This window comes from Peromyscus leucopus, chromosome 3 (genome assembly GCF_004664715.2).
Source record: "Peromyscus leucopus breed LL Stock chromosome 3, UCI_PerLeu_2.1, whole genome shotgun sequence".
Taxonomy (NCBI): Eukaryota; Metazoa; Chordata; class Mammalia; order Rodentia; family Cricetidae; genus Peromyscus; species Peromyscus leucopus.
In genome coordinates, this window is record NC_051065.1 from 139,103,532 (window position 1) to 139,121,730 (window position 18,199).

The 18,199-nt window shown below is 38.3% G+C and overlaps 1 protein-coding gene across 2 annotated transcripts in view; it reads left to right on the top strand.

Annotated features, from left to right (window-relative positions):
* Lrp6 (LDL receptor related protein 6) overlaps window positions 1-18,199 on the top strand; it is a 130,614-nt gene that overhangs the window by 60,689 nt on the left and 51,726 nt on the right. For both annotated transcript variants that reach the window (XM_028894475.2, XM_028894476.2), the window contains 4 exons: window positions 725-921; window positions 2,972-3,103; window positions 5,784-6,180; window positions 7,181-7,352. In XM_028894475.2, coding sequence (XP_028750308.1) covers window positions 725-921; window positions 2,972-3,103; window positions 5,784-6,180; window positions 7,181-7,352 — 898 coding nt within the window. The remainder of the gene's footprint in view (window positions 1-724; window positions 922-2,971; window positions 3,104-5,783; window positions 6,181-7,180; window positions 7,353-18,199) is intronic.

Here is an 18,199-nt window from a genome sequence, read left to right on the forward strand (position 1 = left end):
AACTCTGAAAAGTGCTGTCTTGAGGATTAAATCTTTCTTTTTATGCAGTATGTTTTGTTTGTGAAATTCTAGTTTTATATTATGAACGTATTGTGCCAATGCAGGACTTTGGTTAGCTCACTTGAAAGGTTTAATTATATTACAATAAAAATAAGTGAAATAGCTTAGATAATAATTTTCTGCAGCTAGACTTGAGTCCTGCCTGTCATTTCAGCATCATGTGTATGTTTTCAGCTGCAGTTGTTAAAATCCTAAGATTGAAAAACAGGCTCAGCTCTTGGTTCTTACACATCAAGAAGGGGCAGACCTCTTGTCTCCTGAAATCTGCTGCCTGGTGCCACTGTCACCCCTGGGTTTTCCTCAGTGCTTCCTTTTTTCCTGGTCATGTTAATTCCATGAAGAATAGAAAGTGTGAGTCTAGGGGCGGTTGCTGAGAAGGGGCTGACAGCAGTGTTAAAATTGTACTTCTCTGTCTTGTGACTGCATTGGCCTGCTGCCAAGGCAGGGACCATTTTGAATATTTGGTTAGAGCTTTTTGACAACTTGAAAACATTTGAATTTGCTATTTGAATTGTTTTCACATGTAGTTTTAACCTACAGGTATGTACTCCTTAGCATGTCTGTGTGTTGATATGAACTCCTTTCATTGCTGAGTGATGATCTTTTATGATGTTTTCATAAAAGACAATTTTAGAAGTTTGAGTTTTTCTTTTTGTGTTAATAGGCAGGCAGTGGTTAAAGGTTCCCTTCCACATCCTTTTGCCTTGACGTTATTTGAGGACACATTGTACTGGACTGACTGGAATACACACTCTATTTTGGCTTGCAACAAGTATACTGGCGAGGGTCTGCGTGAAATCCATTCTAACATCTTCTCTCCCATGGATATACATGCTTTCAGCCAACAGAGGCAGCCAAATGGTAAGTGATCTGGATTTTTAAATTCCAGGTTGGAACAGCTCTGTAGCACACTGATGTCTGGCTTTAGTGAGGTCCGGGAGGAGGAAGGGCATATCCAAACACGGTAGGAGGGATAACAGAGGAAAAGCATACAAACAGAATTCAGTTTAACACCAGTCTAAACCCTTGCGGCCTGATACTTTTTACTACATAATAGCTTGTCTTTTATTTGGGGCTGGGACAAAAGAAGTGGAGAAGAGAAAAATGAGTTAAAAATTAAGAATTCTAAGTTTACACATAAATGCATTTCTTGTTCATGTTTCTTCTCACTATTCTTGTATGTGTTCATGTGAGTGTGCTAAAAAAAAAAAAAAACAAAAAACAAAAACTGATTTAATAGGAAACCTCTGTTAACCTAGCTGATGAATTCCAGTACCTGAGTGTACTGAATAAACTACCTCCTTAAAGCATTCATATGCACCCCTCCTCTTCCGTCTGTGTGTTTTTCTTTTTAGCTTTGCTTCTGTTTTTGGTTACACAGGGCTGTGTCTGCTGACAATGACCCCTTGTAAGAGAGGAATGGATTTGGGTTTTAAAAGGAATATGAGAATGGTAAATGTTTGGCATTTATGTGTAAATAAATGTCTGGCATGTGTCTGAGTATATTTCAAATAGTTTTCCATAGCCAAAAAGGAAGAGTGCTTGGATTTTGAGTTGTTTGGTACTAGTTCTTTCCATTTAGGGGAAGATAATCAAATATTGAATGTGTTACATTGGAGTCTGATGACTGTGAATTCACAAAAGCATTTTAAAATAGATGTGTTAATCTGTGTAAAAATAAAATGTTTATTTAGTCCTTTGTGAACTTTGTATTCTCATGGTTAGTCCTCAGAAAGTCTCCAGAACCCCATTTTAAGTGGCACAGTTGATTCTTTGTTTTACTGGTTTGAGAATTTCAGTTTTCTTGATGATGTTCTGTTTTATGTTATGTCTTCTGTTATGTTGCTCTCCATCTTATGTTGATATTTCCATGAATATTATTTGAATGTATTCATTTCTACAGTGTTCATAGGCTTGGCTGTTTTTTTCCTGTCTCTATTGTTCTTGTTCTTGCGTTCTCTCTCATTGTGTTTTGCAGTGCTGGAGGCTGACCCTAGGTTTTGTACATTCTAGACAACCACTCAAACCATTAAGTTGCAACTCAGTCTAATAAAAATAAAAAGGAAAACAGGATCCCATGTGTCTCACACTGTCCCATCTCCCTGTACCTAAGACTGAGCCGTGTGCTCCAGTTCCCGGTGGGGGATTTCGGGTGTGTGCCGTTGTGCCTGTCTTTCTGTGTGTCCCTTTCCCTCTACTCTGTTGAACTTATCTTTCCATCTTGTTCATTCCAAAGGATGGCTTTCCAACATTCTAATTGTATTTCTTGGCTTTCATACCCTCTGCCACAGCGTGTTCCCATTCTTGATGTTCCTACCCGTCTACAGAAACTTTAGCCTCTGTTTAATAGTGTTCTTCTTACTGCTTCCCAGTGCCTGGTCTCTAATTTTTTATTCTGAAGGCTTTTTACCACACCCAATGTTCAGAATGACCCCTCCTGTATGGACTTCAGGATGCCTGCTGGGCCCCATGCATTCTGTGAAGGTGTCCCCCCGTCCCGCGTTCCCCCCCCCCACAGCTTTTTAAACACCAAGATTAATTTCCTCATTGAATGTCTACCCTCTTTGAGTTGGGAATGTACGATATAGTATTTAGCTTCCTTGTTTTCTTTCCATTTTCATTTTCATAGTTTATTATTTTGGCTCACTGATAAGTTTATAGGCTCCGCTAGGGCAAGGACCTTCTGCTTTTCTTCTTAATACTCCTCTTTGTATTAAAAAATGCTAAGTAATTTTTCACTAAGTAATTCCTTTCCTTACAGATGGTTGGTAGTCAAGCACCTGGATGAAATTTGGTGTTCATTTTGGTTTATCACCATTGCTCATGTTAGGGTTGTTAACCTTTGTGTATCTAGAGTGAGTGAGGTCATCCTTCATCATTGGTATTAATCAGTCTGATTTATATTCGACAGCTACAAATCCATGTGGAATTGATAATGGCGGTTGTTCCCATTTGTGTTTGATGTCTCCGCTCAAGCCTTTTTATCAGTGTGCTTGTCCAACTGGGGTCAAGCTTCTGGAGAATGGAAAAACCTGCAAAGATGGTAAGATTGTGATTATCCAAGGGAGAGAAAATTGTGAGAGTAGTTGGATTCTTTATGAACAACTTTCATTTCTTTTGTAAGCTCTAGCATTGGCAGTGCTTTGGGAGCCTCTCAGATGACTGTTAGCAGGGATGGCTTATGTTTTGTGTCAGCTTTTATTTTTATTTTATGTTATTTCATTTAGTTAGTACTTAGAAACGTTCTGTTTTGGGAAAAAACAAAACCGACAAACAGATACTATTTCTCTTCGTGGCTAAATTTCATATTCACTGAAATTACAATCTCATAATAGGTGGGTAACACTTGTAAATAAGAAACTGAAGAAACTGAAGGAAAATTATTTATTAAACTTTTATTGTGAAGAGTAAAAGATATTTTTGACTGCTCTTTAATGACAAAGAAGGATCCTAAGAAAAAGTTTCTCATTGTACTATCAAAGTAACTTTAATTTTTTTTAACTCAGCCAGTCTGCTTGGCCTCTTCTCTTCATTCTTACTAATTCCTATAGACAGAGGGCATGTGGGAGAAGGGCACTGGCTTAGGACATTGCAAGGGGCTTGTAGTTTGGAGAACACCAGCTCTTGTTGTCTTAATGAGGATGTTATTTTTCATTTTTACCCTATGGGTCACCATTCTCTAGCAACCAGCAAAACCTGGTAAGAAAATCGTTGTACGTGAAGCGGCTTCTTTATCTACCTCTGAAGGCCAGGCGCCTTTATTCTAGAGTGTGTCAGAGAGCTCCTGGCAAGGAGGTCAGCAAGTCAGTGAGATGGAATTGAGTCAACCTAGTGGATATTTATTATGAGTTGGCGTTGATAAATTATCCTCATAGTCAAAGGTGATGCTGGCTGACTCTTGTCAGATGGTTTCCATGGGAAACAGTGATTTGGTTTCAATTTAAACAAAAGAGTTTTTGTAACATTGCTTTTCTGTTTAAAAAATGTACCTGACGTTGAAAAAGAGGATTTATTTCAGCAGTGGAAGTTTATCTTCTTCACAGTGGTACATATGTACATGCTTAACCAGTTTTGAGTTTCAGATATTTAGCACCTACTAGCCTGAAGTTAACTATAGTTTTTGATCGCCTTGCTCAAATTAATAGTTCTGTGAATTCTTTGCAAAGTTTGAACTGACTCCTTTTGTCAGTAAGCAGGGGCAGTGAGTTGTGTGGGATCATTCCTGCTTTGTCTGCAGACTCCGTCTGTGTTTCCTTTTCTCCACTTTGGAGTTCATGTTTAGTCAGCCCTGCAGTCGGAGAGCTGGTGCTGAAACCTTCCCTCCTCTTCTTGCTTTGCAGCTGTGATTCCAAATTCAATTTAAATTCATACACCACTATTTCTTTACACACTTATTTTAGCTGGGATTTTTTTCTCCTTGCTCATTCAGGTGACAGTTTACATGTTATTTTTTTGATTAGCCTCTTAGACGATTATTTTGCTGGTGGTTTACTTGCACATTAAAAATAAACAAAAATACTGAGCTTAATATTTTTATTTTTAATTATGTTTTCATTGGATCCTAATTCATGTTAAATATTTCAGAAATCTGATTTATAACTCAGTCTTTATTTTTAATGATAGATTAGTTGATACTTATTGAATACTTTTATGATTAGTACCTTCCTGAATTTTATGTCTATTTATCTTTAATTTTTTCATCAACCTTTACAATTTAGTTGAGTCTAGGCTTAGAGTGGTTCTGTGTTTCATCTCCGTTTATATCCCTGCTTGAGCTAGATTTTATTGGCTCAAGTACTCTTAACACTGCTGCACTTCTTAGGTTCCCTCTTTCCAGTGCTGCTGTTCCTTCTCCAGAGCATCCCTTGTCCTCAGGGCTGTCAGCTATTGCTTTGTGTTCCTTTAAGACAGCTTCCCTGGGAGATGATTTACATACACTTTAACAGTCTTCTGTTTCAAAAGACAGTTTTTAACATTCTTATCCTAGATTTTTTTTTAATATTTGTATGTGTGTGTGTGTCTGTTTGTGTATGTGTACATATATAAGCACACTCTTGCATGCACATGTCTGTTCATGTTTACGGGTGTGCATGGAGGCCAGAGAACAAACTCAAGTATCACTTTCCAGGTGCCATCACCTCTTTTCCTCCTCAGAGGCAGGTCTCTGGCATGGAATTTGCCAAGTAGGCTCAGCTGGGTACCCTGTGATATGCAGGGATCTACTCATCTTTACCTTTCTGTCTGGATTGCTACTACATTGCTACCATGACTGGCTTTTTGTATGTGGGTTGAGGGGATCAGACTTGGGTCTTCATGCTTATAAGGCAAGCACTTTACTATTTTCTCAGCCTTTTTTTTTAGACCCTTTAAAAACATGCTTCTTGAATAAAGGATCTGTATTCTACAAATTTCTTCCTCCACTAATACTTAGCTATGAGGAATAAAATGATAGTTGATTACTTTTATGTACCTTTATTATCCAGGGATTATCTAGTAAATGAAAGCAAGTGTGGATCCATTAAAACTTGATTTGGAGAGGTTAGCCATTATGGAGTTTGCATTGACTTTACTGTCTCACAGTGTCACTCTTTAGTTTTATTCTAAAGAGAGTAGAATAAGCTCAGTTAATTTAATTTCTGAGGACTTCTGCATATTTTATATAGAGTGGCTACATTTTGCCTGAGGCATTAAAATGATTGCTTGATTTTGCTCTGTTGTTTTAGGTGCCACTGAACTATTGCTTTTAGCCCGACGGACAGACTTGAGACGCATTTCTTTGGATACACCAGATTTTACTGACATTGTCCTGCAGTTAGAAGACATCCGGCATGCCATTGCCATAGACTACGATCCCGTAGAAGGCTATATCTACTGGACTGATGATGAAGTTAGGGCCATCCGTCGTTCCTTTATAGATGGATCTGGCAGCCAGTTTGTGGTCACTGCCCAGATTGCTCATCCTGATGGTATTGCTGTTGACTGGGTTGCAAGAAACCTGTACTGGACAGACACTGGCACTGACCGGATAGAAGTGACTAGGCTCAATGGGACCATGAGGAAGATCCTGATTTCAGAGGACTTAGAGGAGCCCCGGGCTATTGTGTTAGATCCCATGGTTGGGTAAGAAGCGTTTATGTTAGTAATCTGTTTTATGCAAGTACCTAGAGGCAACAGCTTGGGCGACAAGAGCTACAGGGACTTGTTTTCCAGTAAAGAGCCACATCAGCTTTAGAATGCAGTGGTTAGAATATGGTCTCAAAGAATTGTCACTTTGTAAAAAATCTCCTTGAATATCTTGAGTAATTTTTATTTCTAAATTAAGTTAGATTTGTTGATTTGGCTGTGGTCTGTAGATTTTGCTCAGATTATATCATGGTCATGAAAAATGTAGAAAGAAATTATTTTCAGAATTTCCCCCCCTCCCATGGTGGATTTAATTTTATTCTATTTCAGTAGTTATTGTGATAATTATATTACTTTATATTCCTTGGTACATGAATAACTCACTTTCGAAAACCTTGGGAATTGCTTTATTCTCCATGTTTTTGTGAGTGAATATAGTCCAGGGAAGACACCGCTCTCTCTGTCTTCCCGATGCTCTTCTACTGTGAGGTGATTCTGAGGGCTGATACAGGGGTAGATGTTATGCCTCAGTGTTCACAGTATCTGAGTGCCACTTAGACATCCTGGAGCCTCAGGAATTGCTTAGTGCCACAGTATTGGTTATTTGGGGAGTTCAGTTTGTCACCTGACTATCTGTACGAGGTAACTTTCCGTACCAGAGCTGACAAGCCATCAAGCAAGAGTGGAACTTCATGGGAAGAAGAAGAAATGTATTTCAAAAACTGGAAATAATATTGGGAGGCATTTTTCATCCATTCTGGAGAGCGATTTTGATCTGAAAGTGTGCTTATATAATGCCGTGATATGTATTAGAAACTTACTCTGCCAAAGCTTAGTCTTATGTTATTTTCCCCCTCCCTCCCTCTTAGCCTTCCTCCCTTCCCCTCCCTCCTTCCCCTCTCTCCCTCCCTTCTTGGCATTGACTGATGATAATGTAATATGTGGAATGGGTTTCACTTTTATCATCGTTCAGCTCTTTTTTTATATGCTTCTGTAGGTACATGTACTGGACTGACTGGGGAGAAATCCCGAAAATCGAACGAGCGGCTCTGGATGGCTCTGACCGAGTAGTTCTTGTTAACACCTCCCTTGGTTGGCCAAATGGCTTAGCTCTGGATTATGATGAAGGCACAATATACTGGGGAGATGCCAAAACAGACAAAATTGAGGTTGGTTTCTTTCTTTCTTTATAAAAAAAATACTTGAAACCAATTTTATAATGGTTTCTGGGTTATTAATAGTTTGATTCACATAGCTTCTCAACAGTTGTCTGGGATTTCAGGATGTCGTTTCTAGAAATCTTCTTCAGTGTTCACAGTTCTAGGGATAATGGATTTTCTTCAACCTACTCTTAGGATTTCTGAGTTGTGTTGGTATAGGAAGTGTGCGTTTCACCGTTTCTGCTCTTAACAACTTGGTAGATGATTTGCTTCATTTTGGGTAAAGCTGCTACCTGAATTTCCTAGAGCCGGTTTCTGCAAACCAAAATTATATAAGTTCCATAGAGGAAAATAATATCTACCTACCCACCTACCTATATAGGTATATAGATATATCTACCTATATAGATATAGATGGTGTGTGTGTATAACTTCTTGTTTTTGGTTTTGATTTGGTAGTGGAATATATTAAGTACTCAGTTTGTGACAAAAAAAAAAAAAAAAACCCAAAATTTTGTTTTTTTATTGAGGCATCGTTTGACTGTGTAGGTCAAGCTAGTCTCAGATCCATGATTCTCTTGTGTTAGCTTCCCAAGTGCTGGGATTACAGGCATGTGCTGCCATACCATATTAAAAGCAAGTTTTAAATTAATTTGTGGACTATATAAGAGAAATAGCCAAATCCCGAGAAAAAGATTTACCAAAATAATAGAATTAAGTTTGTGGGAAATAGAATTATTTTGAAAATAATCAGTAGTAAATATTTTATCAGAATGTCTTGTAAATGGCACACCCTTGATGCTGAGTGTGGATTAGGCTGTTTTTTTGGAGATTCGTGGCTTTTCATATAAGGAATGGCTTTGAAGAAAACTCTTTATAGACAGCCCCTTGCACATACCTTAGGGATATACAGTCTGCACCAGGGAACAGTTATTTTAGAAAGGTAATCCTGAGGAGTGCCAGGACACTCAGGGAGTAATGAATTAAAGGCCCTCCTTCCAGAGTGGAAACTTGGAATTGAAAAAGCCCATTAATACCTCACCAGTCTCAAGTATTGGAAATGACATTTTTTCTCCTTACAGCTGGTTTCCATTAACAGAAAGTTTTGTATGGCCCAACTGTAACATTTCTCCTTGACTAGAGTTTCAGTGCACAATCCCCATCCCAGTCCAAATTAGTGTCTGGACCTTCAGCAGCTGGAGGGGAGTGCTAACAGGGCAGAGGTGATAGGTTCCTGTTTCAGACAGGTTGCCAGCTTTGTTTGCTTAGCTGTACATCACTCACCCTACACGAACACATAGGAAGACAGCTAAGAGCTCATGTGTCCTACAGTGTCCAGTCCTGAAATTTTACCCTAGAGTTTTTAAAATTTTTATATTTGGTTTTGTCTTTTTTAGTTGATTTTGGTTGGCTTAAAAAGAAAGTTGTTGCTTCTTACTGAGAATATATTAGTTTTCTTTCCCACTTTCAGGTATGTTATTTTAGACACATAAATTTAGTCAGTCACAAGTAGTTGAGTGGCCTTCAAATAGCGAAATTAGAATTTATTCATAAAGTGAATACATAATCATTGATTAAATAGAATATATTGTGTATGCGATGGTATTGTTTATTTCTTCCCCTTCTCTGCTTCTTCCCTGTGATATTATTTGTCCCCTTACTTAACATGCACAAAGCTTTGGGTTCTAGCACACAGAGGCTAGTTGTTTGCCTCCCCCTCAAGAAGGGTGTGTGTGTGTGTGTGTGTGTGTGTGTACAGTCCATCCTCCCTTTGACAGTGATAAATTTACTCTCAGGAAACTACACAAAGGCTTCCCATTTTTCTTCTGGAGATCTTGATGTGCTTCACAAAGTTAGATGTTGATGCTCATGCCCCTTTTTCAGACACATCTAGAACACAGCAGTTACTCCTATTTATCTCCTCTGCCTTCCTCCTCCTTTTCCCCTTTTTGGCCTTTATTTGATCTTGACTGTGTTGCCCAAGCTTTGTTGTCCTGGGCTGCAGTGATTCTCGTGCCTTAGCCTCAGAGGGTTGGACTGAAGTGTGTCACTGTACCTTGCTTGTTAATCCCTTCTACACTAATGTGTGAAGTTGCCGATGGATAGCAGACTGAGTTGTAAAAAGCATAGCATTTCATGGAGGAAAAGCATCCATTTTTTATCCTGAGACTAGTAGGGATTATGGAAACTTTTGCCCCCAGCATTTCCATGCTTGAGAATAGGCAGATAATATTAAACTTGTCAATTTTGGGAAAGGTGTGTAATTTTAAAGTTTAATTGTTAGACTCTTGTTATACAGCAGCAGTGTCCGGGTACTTCTTTGACCCTAGTGTGGATGGTAAGATCCCTTCTAATCCTGCCTTCCAAAAAAGTTTCCCAGCTTAATCAAAGGGGTGGTAGCTGCTCACTCCTGGGACTGTAAGGGAATATCAGCCTATTGTAGCCCTGTTTGCTTCTGAAGACCAACTATTTCTAGTACACTGGAAAAGAAAAGATAGTTATCTGGTAAATTATTTTGTGGCACAATAATTTCTTATGTTTTGAGTGGAGGACAAAGAAGTGCTAGGAATGAGCAGGCCTTCGATCCCTCAGTGGGTGGGACTTGGAGCTGCCTCTCCCTCTTTCTGTTGAAGGGGCAGGTGCTGGATGTGTTGAGTTGACAAAGGATTCAGAGAAATGAGGGAGAAGTACGGGGAGCCTTAACTCTCAGACTAGATTCTTCCTTACAGAGCTGTAGGAAGGGAGACTAGATGTTCTTGACACTTAGAATTGGCTTCTACGGATAGAGGCAGGACACAGAATGTTGTTAATGATGTCATGACACTTAGAATTGGCTTCTACAAATAGAGGCAGGACACAGAATGTTGTTAATGATGTCATGACACTTAGAATTGGCTTCTACAGATAGAGGCAGGACACAGAATGTTGTTAATGATGTCACTTAGAACTGGTGCCATGCTTCTTCCATATAAAGATGTGTAGGTGAGGATAGTCTGCTCCCTTAGCTCAGCAGCTGCTGTGCATGCATAGCTGTGGGTGGTGTTGAAAGGTGCAAGCTGGTGCTTGTCCTGCTGTTTCTGCAGTACATGGGAATGCTCTCATCTTCTTGTGAGCAGACCTTCCATAGTGTTTACACTTGGTTCCTTAGCCTCCCAGCCTTAGTGGTTTATGGCTTCTTGTATTAGCAGAAAGAAGTTTCAATTTTTCTGGTAAGGGAGATATCAAAAACCTTTATTTCTCTTTTATATGACTTGTAGTTATTGGAAAGACATTATAATTTTGACAACATTCACATCTTTTTGGTCAGGTGTCACTGCCTCAAATGTGGTTTGCACCTAGTACCTGCAATACTGCTTACTAATAGTAAAGACATATCATTCATACTTTAAAGCAGTCCTTGCATGGTATAAAATTAAAGTACTGTTAGAGGGTGTGTGTTTGTTTGTTTGTTTTTGTTGTTGTTTTTTGAGTCTTTGAGAATGGGTACCTACATTGCCCAGACTGGCCTCAACTTTATTCTCCTGTCTTGGTCTCCCAAGTGTTGGGAGACTATATCACCCTATCCAGTTACATTGTGTTTTCTTGAGGATGCTTTCTCATTGTATACTTATTTAACTAATTAAAAAATTAAGTTGGATCATTCTTTTACCAAAATGATGATATCATAACTAAAATTTCTTCACAGTCTGTTTTCATAGGGCTTATTATTTGTCCCCTCCTGTATTTCTGAGCTTCTACTCAGAATGTAACAATACTTGGTAGTTATAGCTAAAAAGATTTTCTTGTCTTTTTGAACACATAAATTTGTTTTGAAATCTCTTATTGTCCTTTACTTTGATAATACAGTATCTGTAGGTTATATAGTCCAGATCTGATTATACATGGCACTGTTTTTTAGGGGGTGGGGGGAAGACAGATTACTAGAGCCTTCTGTAGCATTGTGAATAAAAGAGGTATTATTGTCTGTGTGGTGTGTTGAAAACTTGGCAGTTGGTGAATGTTCTGTTTCATATTCTGAACCTGAAATTGCTGGGCTACATTTTCTTCTGATGACAACGTCCTCTGGTTTATCAGTCCCTAATAAGGAAAATTCTTTTCCAAGTATTCAGGTTTCTTTTTAAAGGAATTTCTTTGTCTCACATTTCTAGCCTACATAATGTGTTTGTCTGTCAGAATACCCATGGATCTGTCTATGCTGCTTTTCCTTGCTGTTGGTTTCTAAGATTAAGAAATTATAACGATATAATTGTCTTTTATTAATAGAAAGCGCTTGATTTTATATGCCAAGTGTCAATGAGTGTTTCCTTTTGAGTCTTGGTCAGTTTGTAACATTCATTGTCCAGAATTCTTTAAAATTGATTATACTTTCAGTTTGAGATAGTGTATTTAAATTCCTGAATCTTTGCCTATTTGTACTTCTTTAACATTGTGTGTATGTTTGTGAATATATATATATGTTTTCCTCCACATCTTCCTGACATCTGATCACAGAAGAAGGATTGCTAAAACTCTGTCATTAGATTCTCCAAGCATGATTTTGCCTTATTCTGTCATTTTATATCCTTTAGGGGTATATAAGGGTTTGTGAACTCCTGTTGAAAGTTTGTTGATATAACAGTAGTAGAAACATTGCTTAATGTGTTACAACCTACAGAAGCCGGAGCAGTTCATCAATCACTCTGTTGTCTCATTATGCACACAGTCTGGACTCAAGTATATGCAAAGAGAGCCTCAAAGATAGGTGTAATAGTGCTCTCCTGAACTGCCACAGCAAACCCTAGAACCTCACCAGGCAAGAGAGACAATTCACTTCAGTCAGGACAGTTTCATCTATCTAATTTCAGAACAATCTAATGCATCTTGCTTCTCAGCATTTTAGTAGCCTGTAGTTGAACTTGCTCTTGAACCATTTTAAAAAATGTTCTACTGTTTTGGTTTTATACCTTGTGTTTAATATAAAACCATTTAATATGTATAGTAATGTTTTTAGTTTCAGTCCTATTCTTTTTAAAGTATTTTATTTCTAGGCTATGGGCTTAACTCAGTGGTGTAGTACTTACCTTGAATGTACAAGGCCATGAGTTTTGAAGAATCATGTTACATGATCATAATGCAGTTATCATCAACAGGAGGTTAACACTGGTGCCGTTTTTGTACTTTCTTATTGACGTCTCCTGGGGAAGCACACGTTCCTCTCCTCTGCCAGTCTAGCCAGCTATCTCCATGTGTGCACCCATAGATGCTGGTGGATTCTTTTAAGACTGTTTCACTGACTCATGAACTGCATCCAGGTTCTAGTCAGCTTTTGTTCCCCTTTTACATTCCTCACTTTTTCTAAGTTGTAACAACATGGGCAACAGACATTATCTTAACATTTTTAAATATAAGTACAGCAGATCCTTTTAATGTATTTCATCATCCACAGCAATTATAGCAGCTTCTCTTTTCCTGTTTAAAATTTCCAGCATGAACCAGCCACCATTCTTCTGTTTGTCACTAAGATCGTAGAGTATTATATCACCAGGCACTTGTTCTTATCATCTGGTCACTTCCACTTTTAAAATTATTATTTAAGGCTGAATAATATTGCATTGCGTATCTATAGACTGCATTGCTGCAGCTGTTCATCTGTTGATGCCCATCATGTTTGGTTGTTGTGAACAGTCTCCAACAGATGGACTATAAATGTCCTTGAGAGATCGAGTTGTCATTTCTTGTGGATATGTACCCAAAGTGGGATTGCTGGATTATATCATTTTAAGTTTTTGAGGAGCCTCTATCTTTTTAAAACCACTTCTATAATAGTATATCCCAATCTCATCTTACATCCCTCGTCTCCATCCTAGAATCTGCTCTTTTTCCAAGGAGCTCTAGTTCTTTTTAGAGAGTATTTAAAATCTGTATCTGCATATAAGTTGTGCTCACTGGTCCTGGAGCAATCAATCTGCCTTTTAATATTAAGGTATTACAGTTGATACACTTTCTATTAAGATTGCAAAGAGAATTTATTTTAGCTGTGTTTGAAAAGAATGAGAGGAAATTGAGGTAATTTTCCATGTTAACACATTAGTGTTTCTTGATTTATTTATGACTTCAAGACAGTGGAACTCTCTGAAGTATTTCATAAATCATTGAGTATAATTGACTGTGTTGTTAGTGTTCATCATAATGATGCCTTTATCTGCAAATCAGTTTGTTGTATTTTTTGAAACAGGGTTTCTCTGTGTAGCCTTGGCTGTCCTGGAACTCTCTCTGTAGATTAGGCTGGCCTCAAACTCAGAAATCTGCCTGCCTGCTCTTGGTGTGGATAAAGTTATGCTGCTTGAATTATTAATTATATAGTTTGCCTGAGTAATTCAGGTTTAAACAGATTTGGTCACAACAAGTAACTCTTATCTGAGAAAAGAGCCTAGTAACCGGAAATGTCTAATTCTAAGCATGATTATTTTCAGTAGTGATATAAAATTATGTAGCATAATTAACACACTGTTTCTCTTTTCTTGATAAGAACATGTGTGTATACTCAGATGTAGATTGTCTTGGACTAGGTTTAAGAACCTAGAGGGTGGTACTGTAACTCCCTGCCCAGAGTGTTAAGCAGCTGTATGGTGTCCCTTAATTTTGCCTACTGTGTCCAGAGCATTTCTTTGTACTTGTCATTAGGCTATATTTTCTGGGCTGGTGTTGAATGAACTCTTGAACTCTCGTAATTTTCCTGACTCAGCCTTCTGAGTGCAGTATTCCCTCTCTACTCTCTCTCTCTCAGCTTATTCGACTTTTGAAAACGACAGTTTACTGCAGTTACACTTTTGTATCTTAGGAAGTTGTATCAAAGATAAGATATACTTCTCTAAATCCTGATTACACCTTTCTTAATATATAAGCTTTCACTGACCTGCTTTATTTTGGATCTTGACTGGAATATTTAAACTAAATGACTGATTTATTTAGAGCAGAAGTTCTCAACCTTCCTAATGCTGTGACCCTTGAATACTTCCTCATGTTGTGGTGGCCCCTAAACATATTATTTTGTTGCTACTTAATAACTGTAATTTTGCTACTTGTTATGTATCATAATGTAAATATCTGATCTGCAGGATAAATGTCGACCTCCAGTGGGGTTGGGCCCACAGGTTGGGACCCACTGATTAGAGCATAACTGACTGTACAGTGTAGAACCTTGCAGCAGTGCCATTCTAGCTGTTCTGCTGTCATGTGTTCTTTCGACATGTCTAGTCACGCGAAGTTACATAGGAACAGTGTTGGTAGTTGACTGGCAGCATTCCAAGGTTTCATGGGTAAGTCTGTCTTGACATTTAATTAGCTGATGAAGCTGCTGAAAAACTGGATGTGATGTCTGTAGGAAGTTTGCCATTACCTAGTCTTTGTGCACATTGTGCTATGGTTAGCCCACATCTATTGCCTGTTGTAGCCTATACTCTCAGTGTGGTTAACAGGATTGGGGGATGCTTCAGAATGTTAAACCTCATACCAGAGTGTGGTGGTAGCTGCTGAACCACTGCAGACCCTAGTTCAGATTTGGAGTTAGATTTTAGAAATGACAGAAGTATAATTTTTCAGTTTAGCTAATTAAACTAGTCTGAGGTAATACAGTGAAACACTCTCAAGGGTTGCCAGATATAATTAATGATGGCTTAGTTTTTTTAACACAAACAACAAAAGGTCCAGCCTATATTGTTTGCTCCCAGGGTTTGTGGAAGAGTCTACCAACCAGCTGAGGATTCTAATCTGAGGGATATCAAATGAGTCTAAGCACACTGAGTTCTTCAGTCATTCACTTTATTCTTCTAAGTCAGTTCTATCTACACAGCTTCTTTTCTGTTCTCACACCTAGCTCTTCTCAGTCCCTCCTGCTCTCAGTCCCTCCTGCTGTCGGTCCCTTCTGCTGTTCTCTCGTCTCTTTCTAGTTCTTTCCATCTCTGTTCTCATCTTAGTTCCTCTAAATCAATTTTCTCTTGCTGTTCTCTCATATCTATCTAGGTCTTTTCCATCTTCTCTCCTCTTTGTTCCCCCCAAGCATGATATATATATATATATATATACACACACACACACACATATATATATATATCTTCATTAACAGCTTGTTAGTTAAAACTGCAAAATAAATTCTCAGGGACAAGTATTCTGATAAGAGTCACACTTAGCAAAGACTTAGCTTAATTGGTAATTGACAACAGCTGTAGGTTGTAAAAAAGTTCTGGCTATCTCTTAAAGGGATAGCTGCAAAGGTTACAGGGAAAGAAATTAAACCAATGGGAGATTTAAGGAAAAGGCAAAGAATATGTGTACTATTTTATGTGATTAATATCCAGATATGGTTAGTCAGTTAACAGCCTTTTTCTCTTAGTCATCAGAATTTCAGGACCTATATATAATTAATCTACTGAGCCTAAAATCTTGCATTAAAACCTGGTGTAGAAAGTGTTAATTGTTATTTGAATCAGAGTGGGGAGGTGCTGGTGGAGGAAGCTTAGGGCAACATAGGTACTATTGATCTCTTGAAGGACTGAGCTATACCAAGGCCAGACACCTGTGCTATCACTTCTGGTTCACTATAATTCTGCTGAAGGGTTTTGATCTAATAAGGCCAGGCACCTGCAATTCCACTCTGTGAAAGTTCTATGAAGACACTTTGTCTGGCCAGTATTTACCCTGTCAGTGGCTAAGGATGGAGAGTAAGACCTCTAAGTGTCTACAGTCCACATGGAACAGTAGATCTAGTATGAAGCATATTTTAGTGTGTTTCTCTTCATAAAAATTGTACAGTTAAATAAGAAACCATCTTCTAGACTATCCACAATTATGTGTGCCCATAAGATTGAGATGCAATCATGAGAGTAAATGTACACATAACATTGAAATGCACTGTAAATGGGGAGAATCATGGCTGTTATTGCACAAGAAGTTTACAACAAGACACAGACACTTCATTCAAAAGTCAGTAATTCCATAACGCCTTGCATGATGGTTTCCTCTAACAGAACCCTTAGTTCTGATAGGTTGACCTTCTGAACTCTAGTTGTCACTGCTGTATACTCCGTGGACTTTTGCTCTCAATAGTTTTTAAAATATAAAAGTTATCTTTTGGGATCACCTAAATTTTTTTTTTCATTTGTTCTAGATTCAGATACAGATGAGCTGAACTTTTACCATGATTTGCTTTATTTTAAAATGTAAAGGGCTTAAAATCATTTGTATGAATCTGATAATCTGTCCAGAACTGTTCTTTGTTTGCTATTAGAACTTGGTAGTGATTTTCCTGGAGACCAAGCAGCATGCCTCTTCTACCCACCCCAAAGCAGCATGGCTGATCTGAGATCACTGTTTGCTAATAGGAATGTCTCCTCTGCAGAAGGAAATGGGTGTCAGTATTCATCACACCTGACACAGGGAAACATCATTCTGTCGTTTTAGTTCTTACAGTCAGGCTTGGTTTAAGCTGTTGATCTTTTAATCTCTTCAGAGGATCCTTTTAATTGCTCTCTGCATCATATTAACAACAAAAGTGATAAGCGCATTTATTCCTCACAGCAATTATCATTATTGTTATTATCCAGGGGCCCTTGGACTTGTTCCTTATCTTCCTCCCTTCATTTTTCTCATTATAGAGAATTTTAGGCATATAGAAAGCAGAATAAAGATAATCATGGACCACCCAGCTGTCCATACTTGGCTCATCCAGAATGCTGCACAGCTCAAGGGAAGAGTTCTATTGCTAATATTACTGTACTGTTATGACTGTTTTGAGATTAGAAGAAACAGAACAGTAGGCCTTTTTGTTACTCTTACACACATCAGATAGTGTTTTGAAATGTAAACTTGTAAATAGGATGTAAGAAGAAAGATTTTAAAGTGTATTTTTTGTCATACCCTCAATCCCAGACTGAAGATAACAGGCACAGGAGAGGGCAGGATTATAAATTTAAAATGGAGAAGACTAAATTCTTTGAATGCTGTATAGTCACCTCATTGAAATTTGAATCCCACATGGTCCAGCATGTAGCCACTAGCTAGATGAGCAGATATAGCATTTACACGATGGCTTGTATGAGTTGACCTGTGTAAAATACAGAGTAAGAGACCTAGAATGAAAACAAAAATATCTTAAAACCTAATCCACAAGCTTAATATTTATTATATTGAGAGAAAACATTGACCATGTTAGATTAAGTATATAGTGGTTGTATCTGTTCATTTTTTTACTTTTTAAAATGTGGTTACCATTGGTTTGGAATTGAAAGATGGGTATGGTGGCATACATTTAAAATCACAGCAGTCTGAGGCAGGATAAATTCGAAGTTTGAGGCCTGGGCTGTGTGGGCTACATAGGGAGAGATTGTTTGCCGGAATGCAAAAGCAAGGTTTAATTCTGGATATCCAAAAGCAATACAAGCCTAGGCAGGGACTTCGTCCAATACATCCAACGCAGTGGAGGCTGGAGGAAGCACCTACCTGTCTGCAAGCTCAGTTTTTAAAGGGAAAAGTCACAAGGTTACATCATTTAGGGGTGCTAGTACAGGTACAATTCTGATTGGCTTGTGTCTAGGAATTCCAGAAATCACAATTCAGTTTTCCTTCTAAGGAAGTAGTTGCCCACCACCATTTTTCATTGGCTGCCACCAGATGGGGGCATCTGGTGATTACACAGTCACTATGGAAACTAGGGTTGGGACATTCTATGGTCAAGCAGTTGCCTAGGGGGCCAGGGAGAGGACATTCCATAGTCCGGCAGCCATTACCTCCTGACTACCTTGTGACTCTGTACTTTTACACTTCCTGGTTTCTGGAATCTGAACTGACTGGTCTCAGTAACTTCTGGCCTGTTCTCAAAA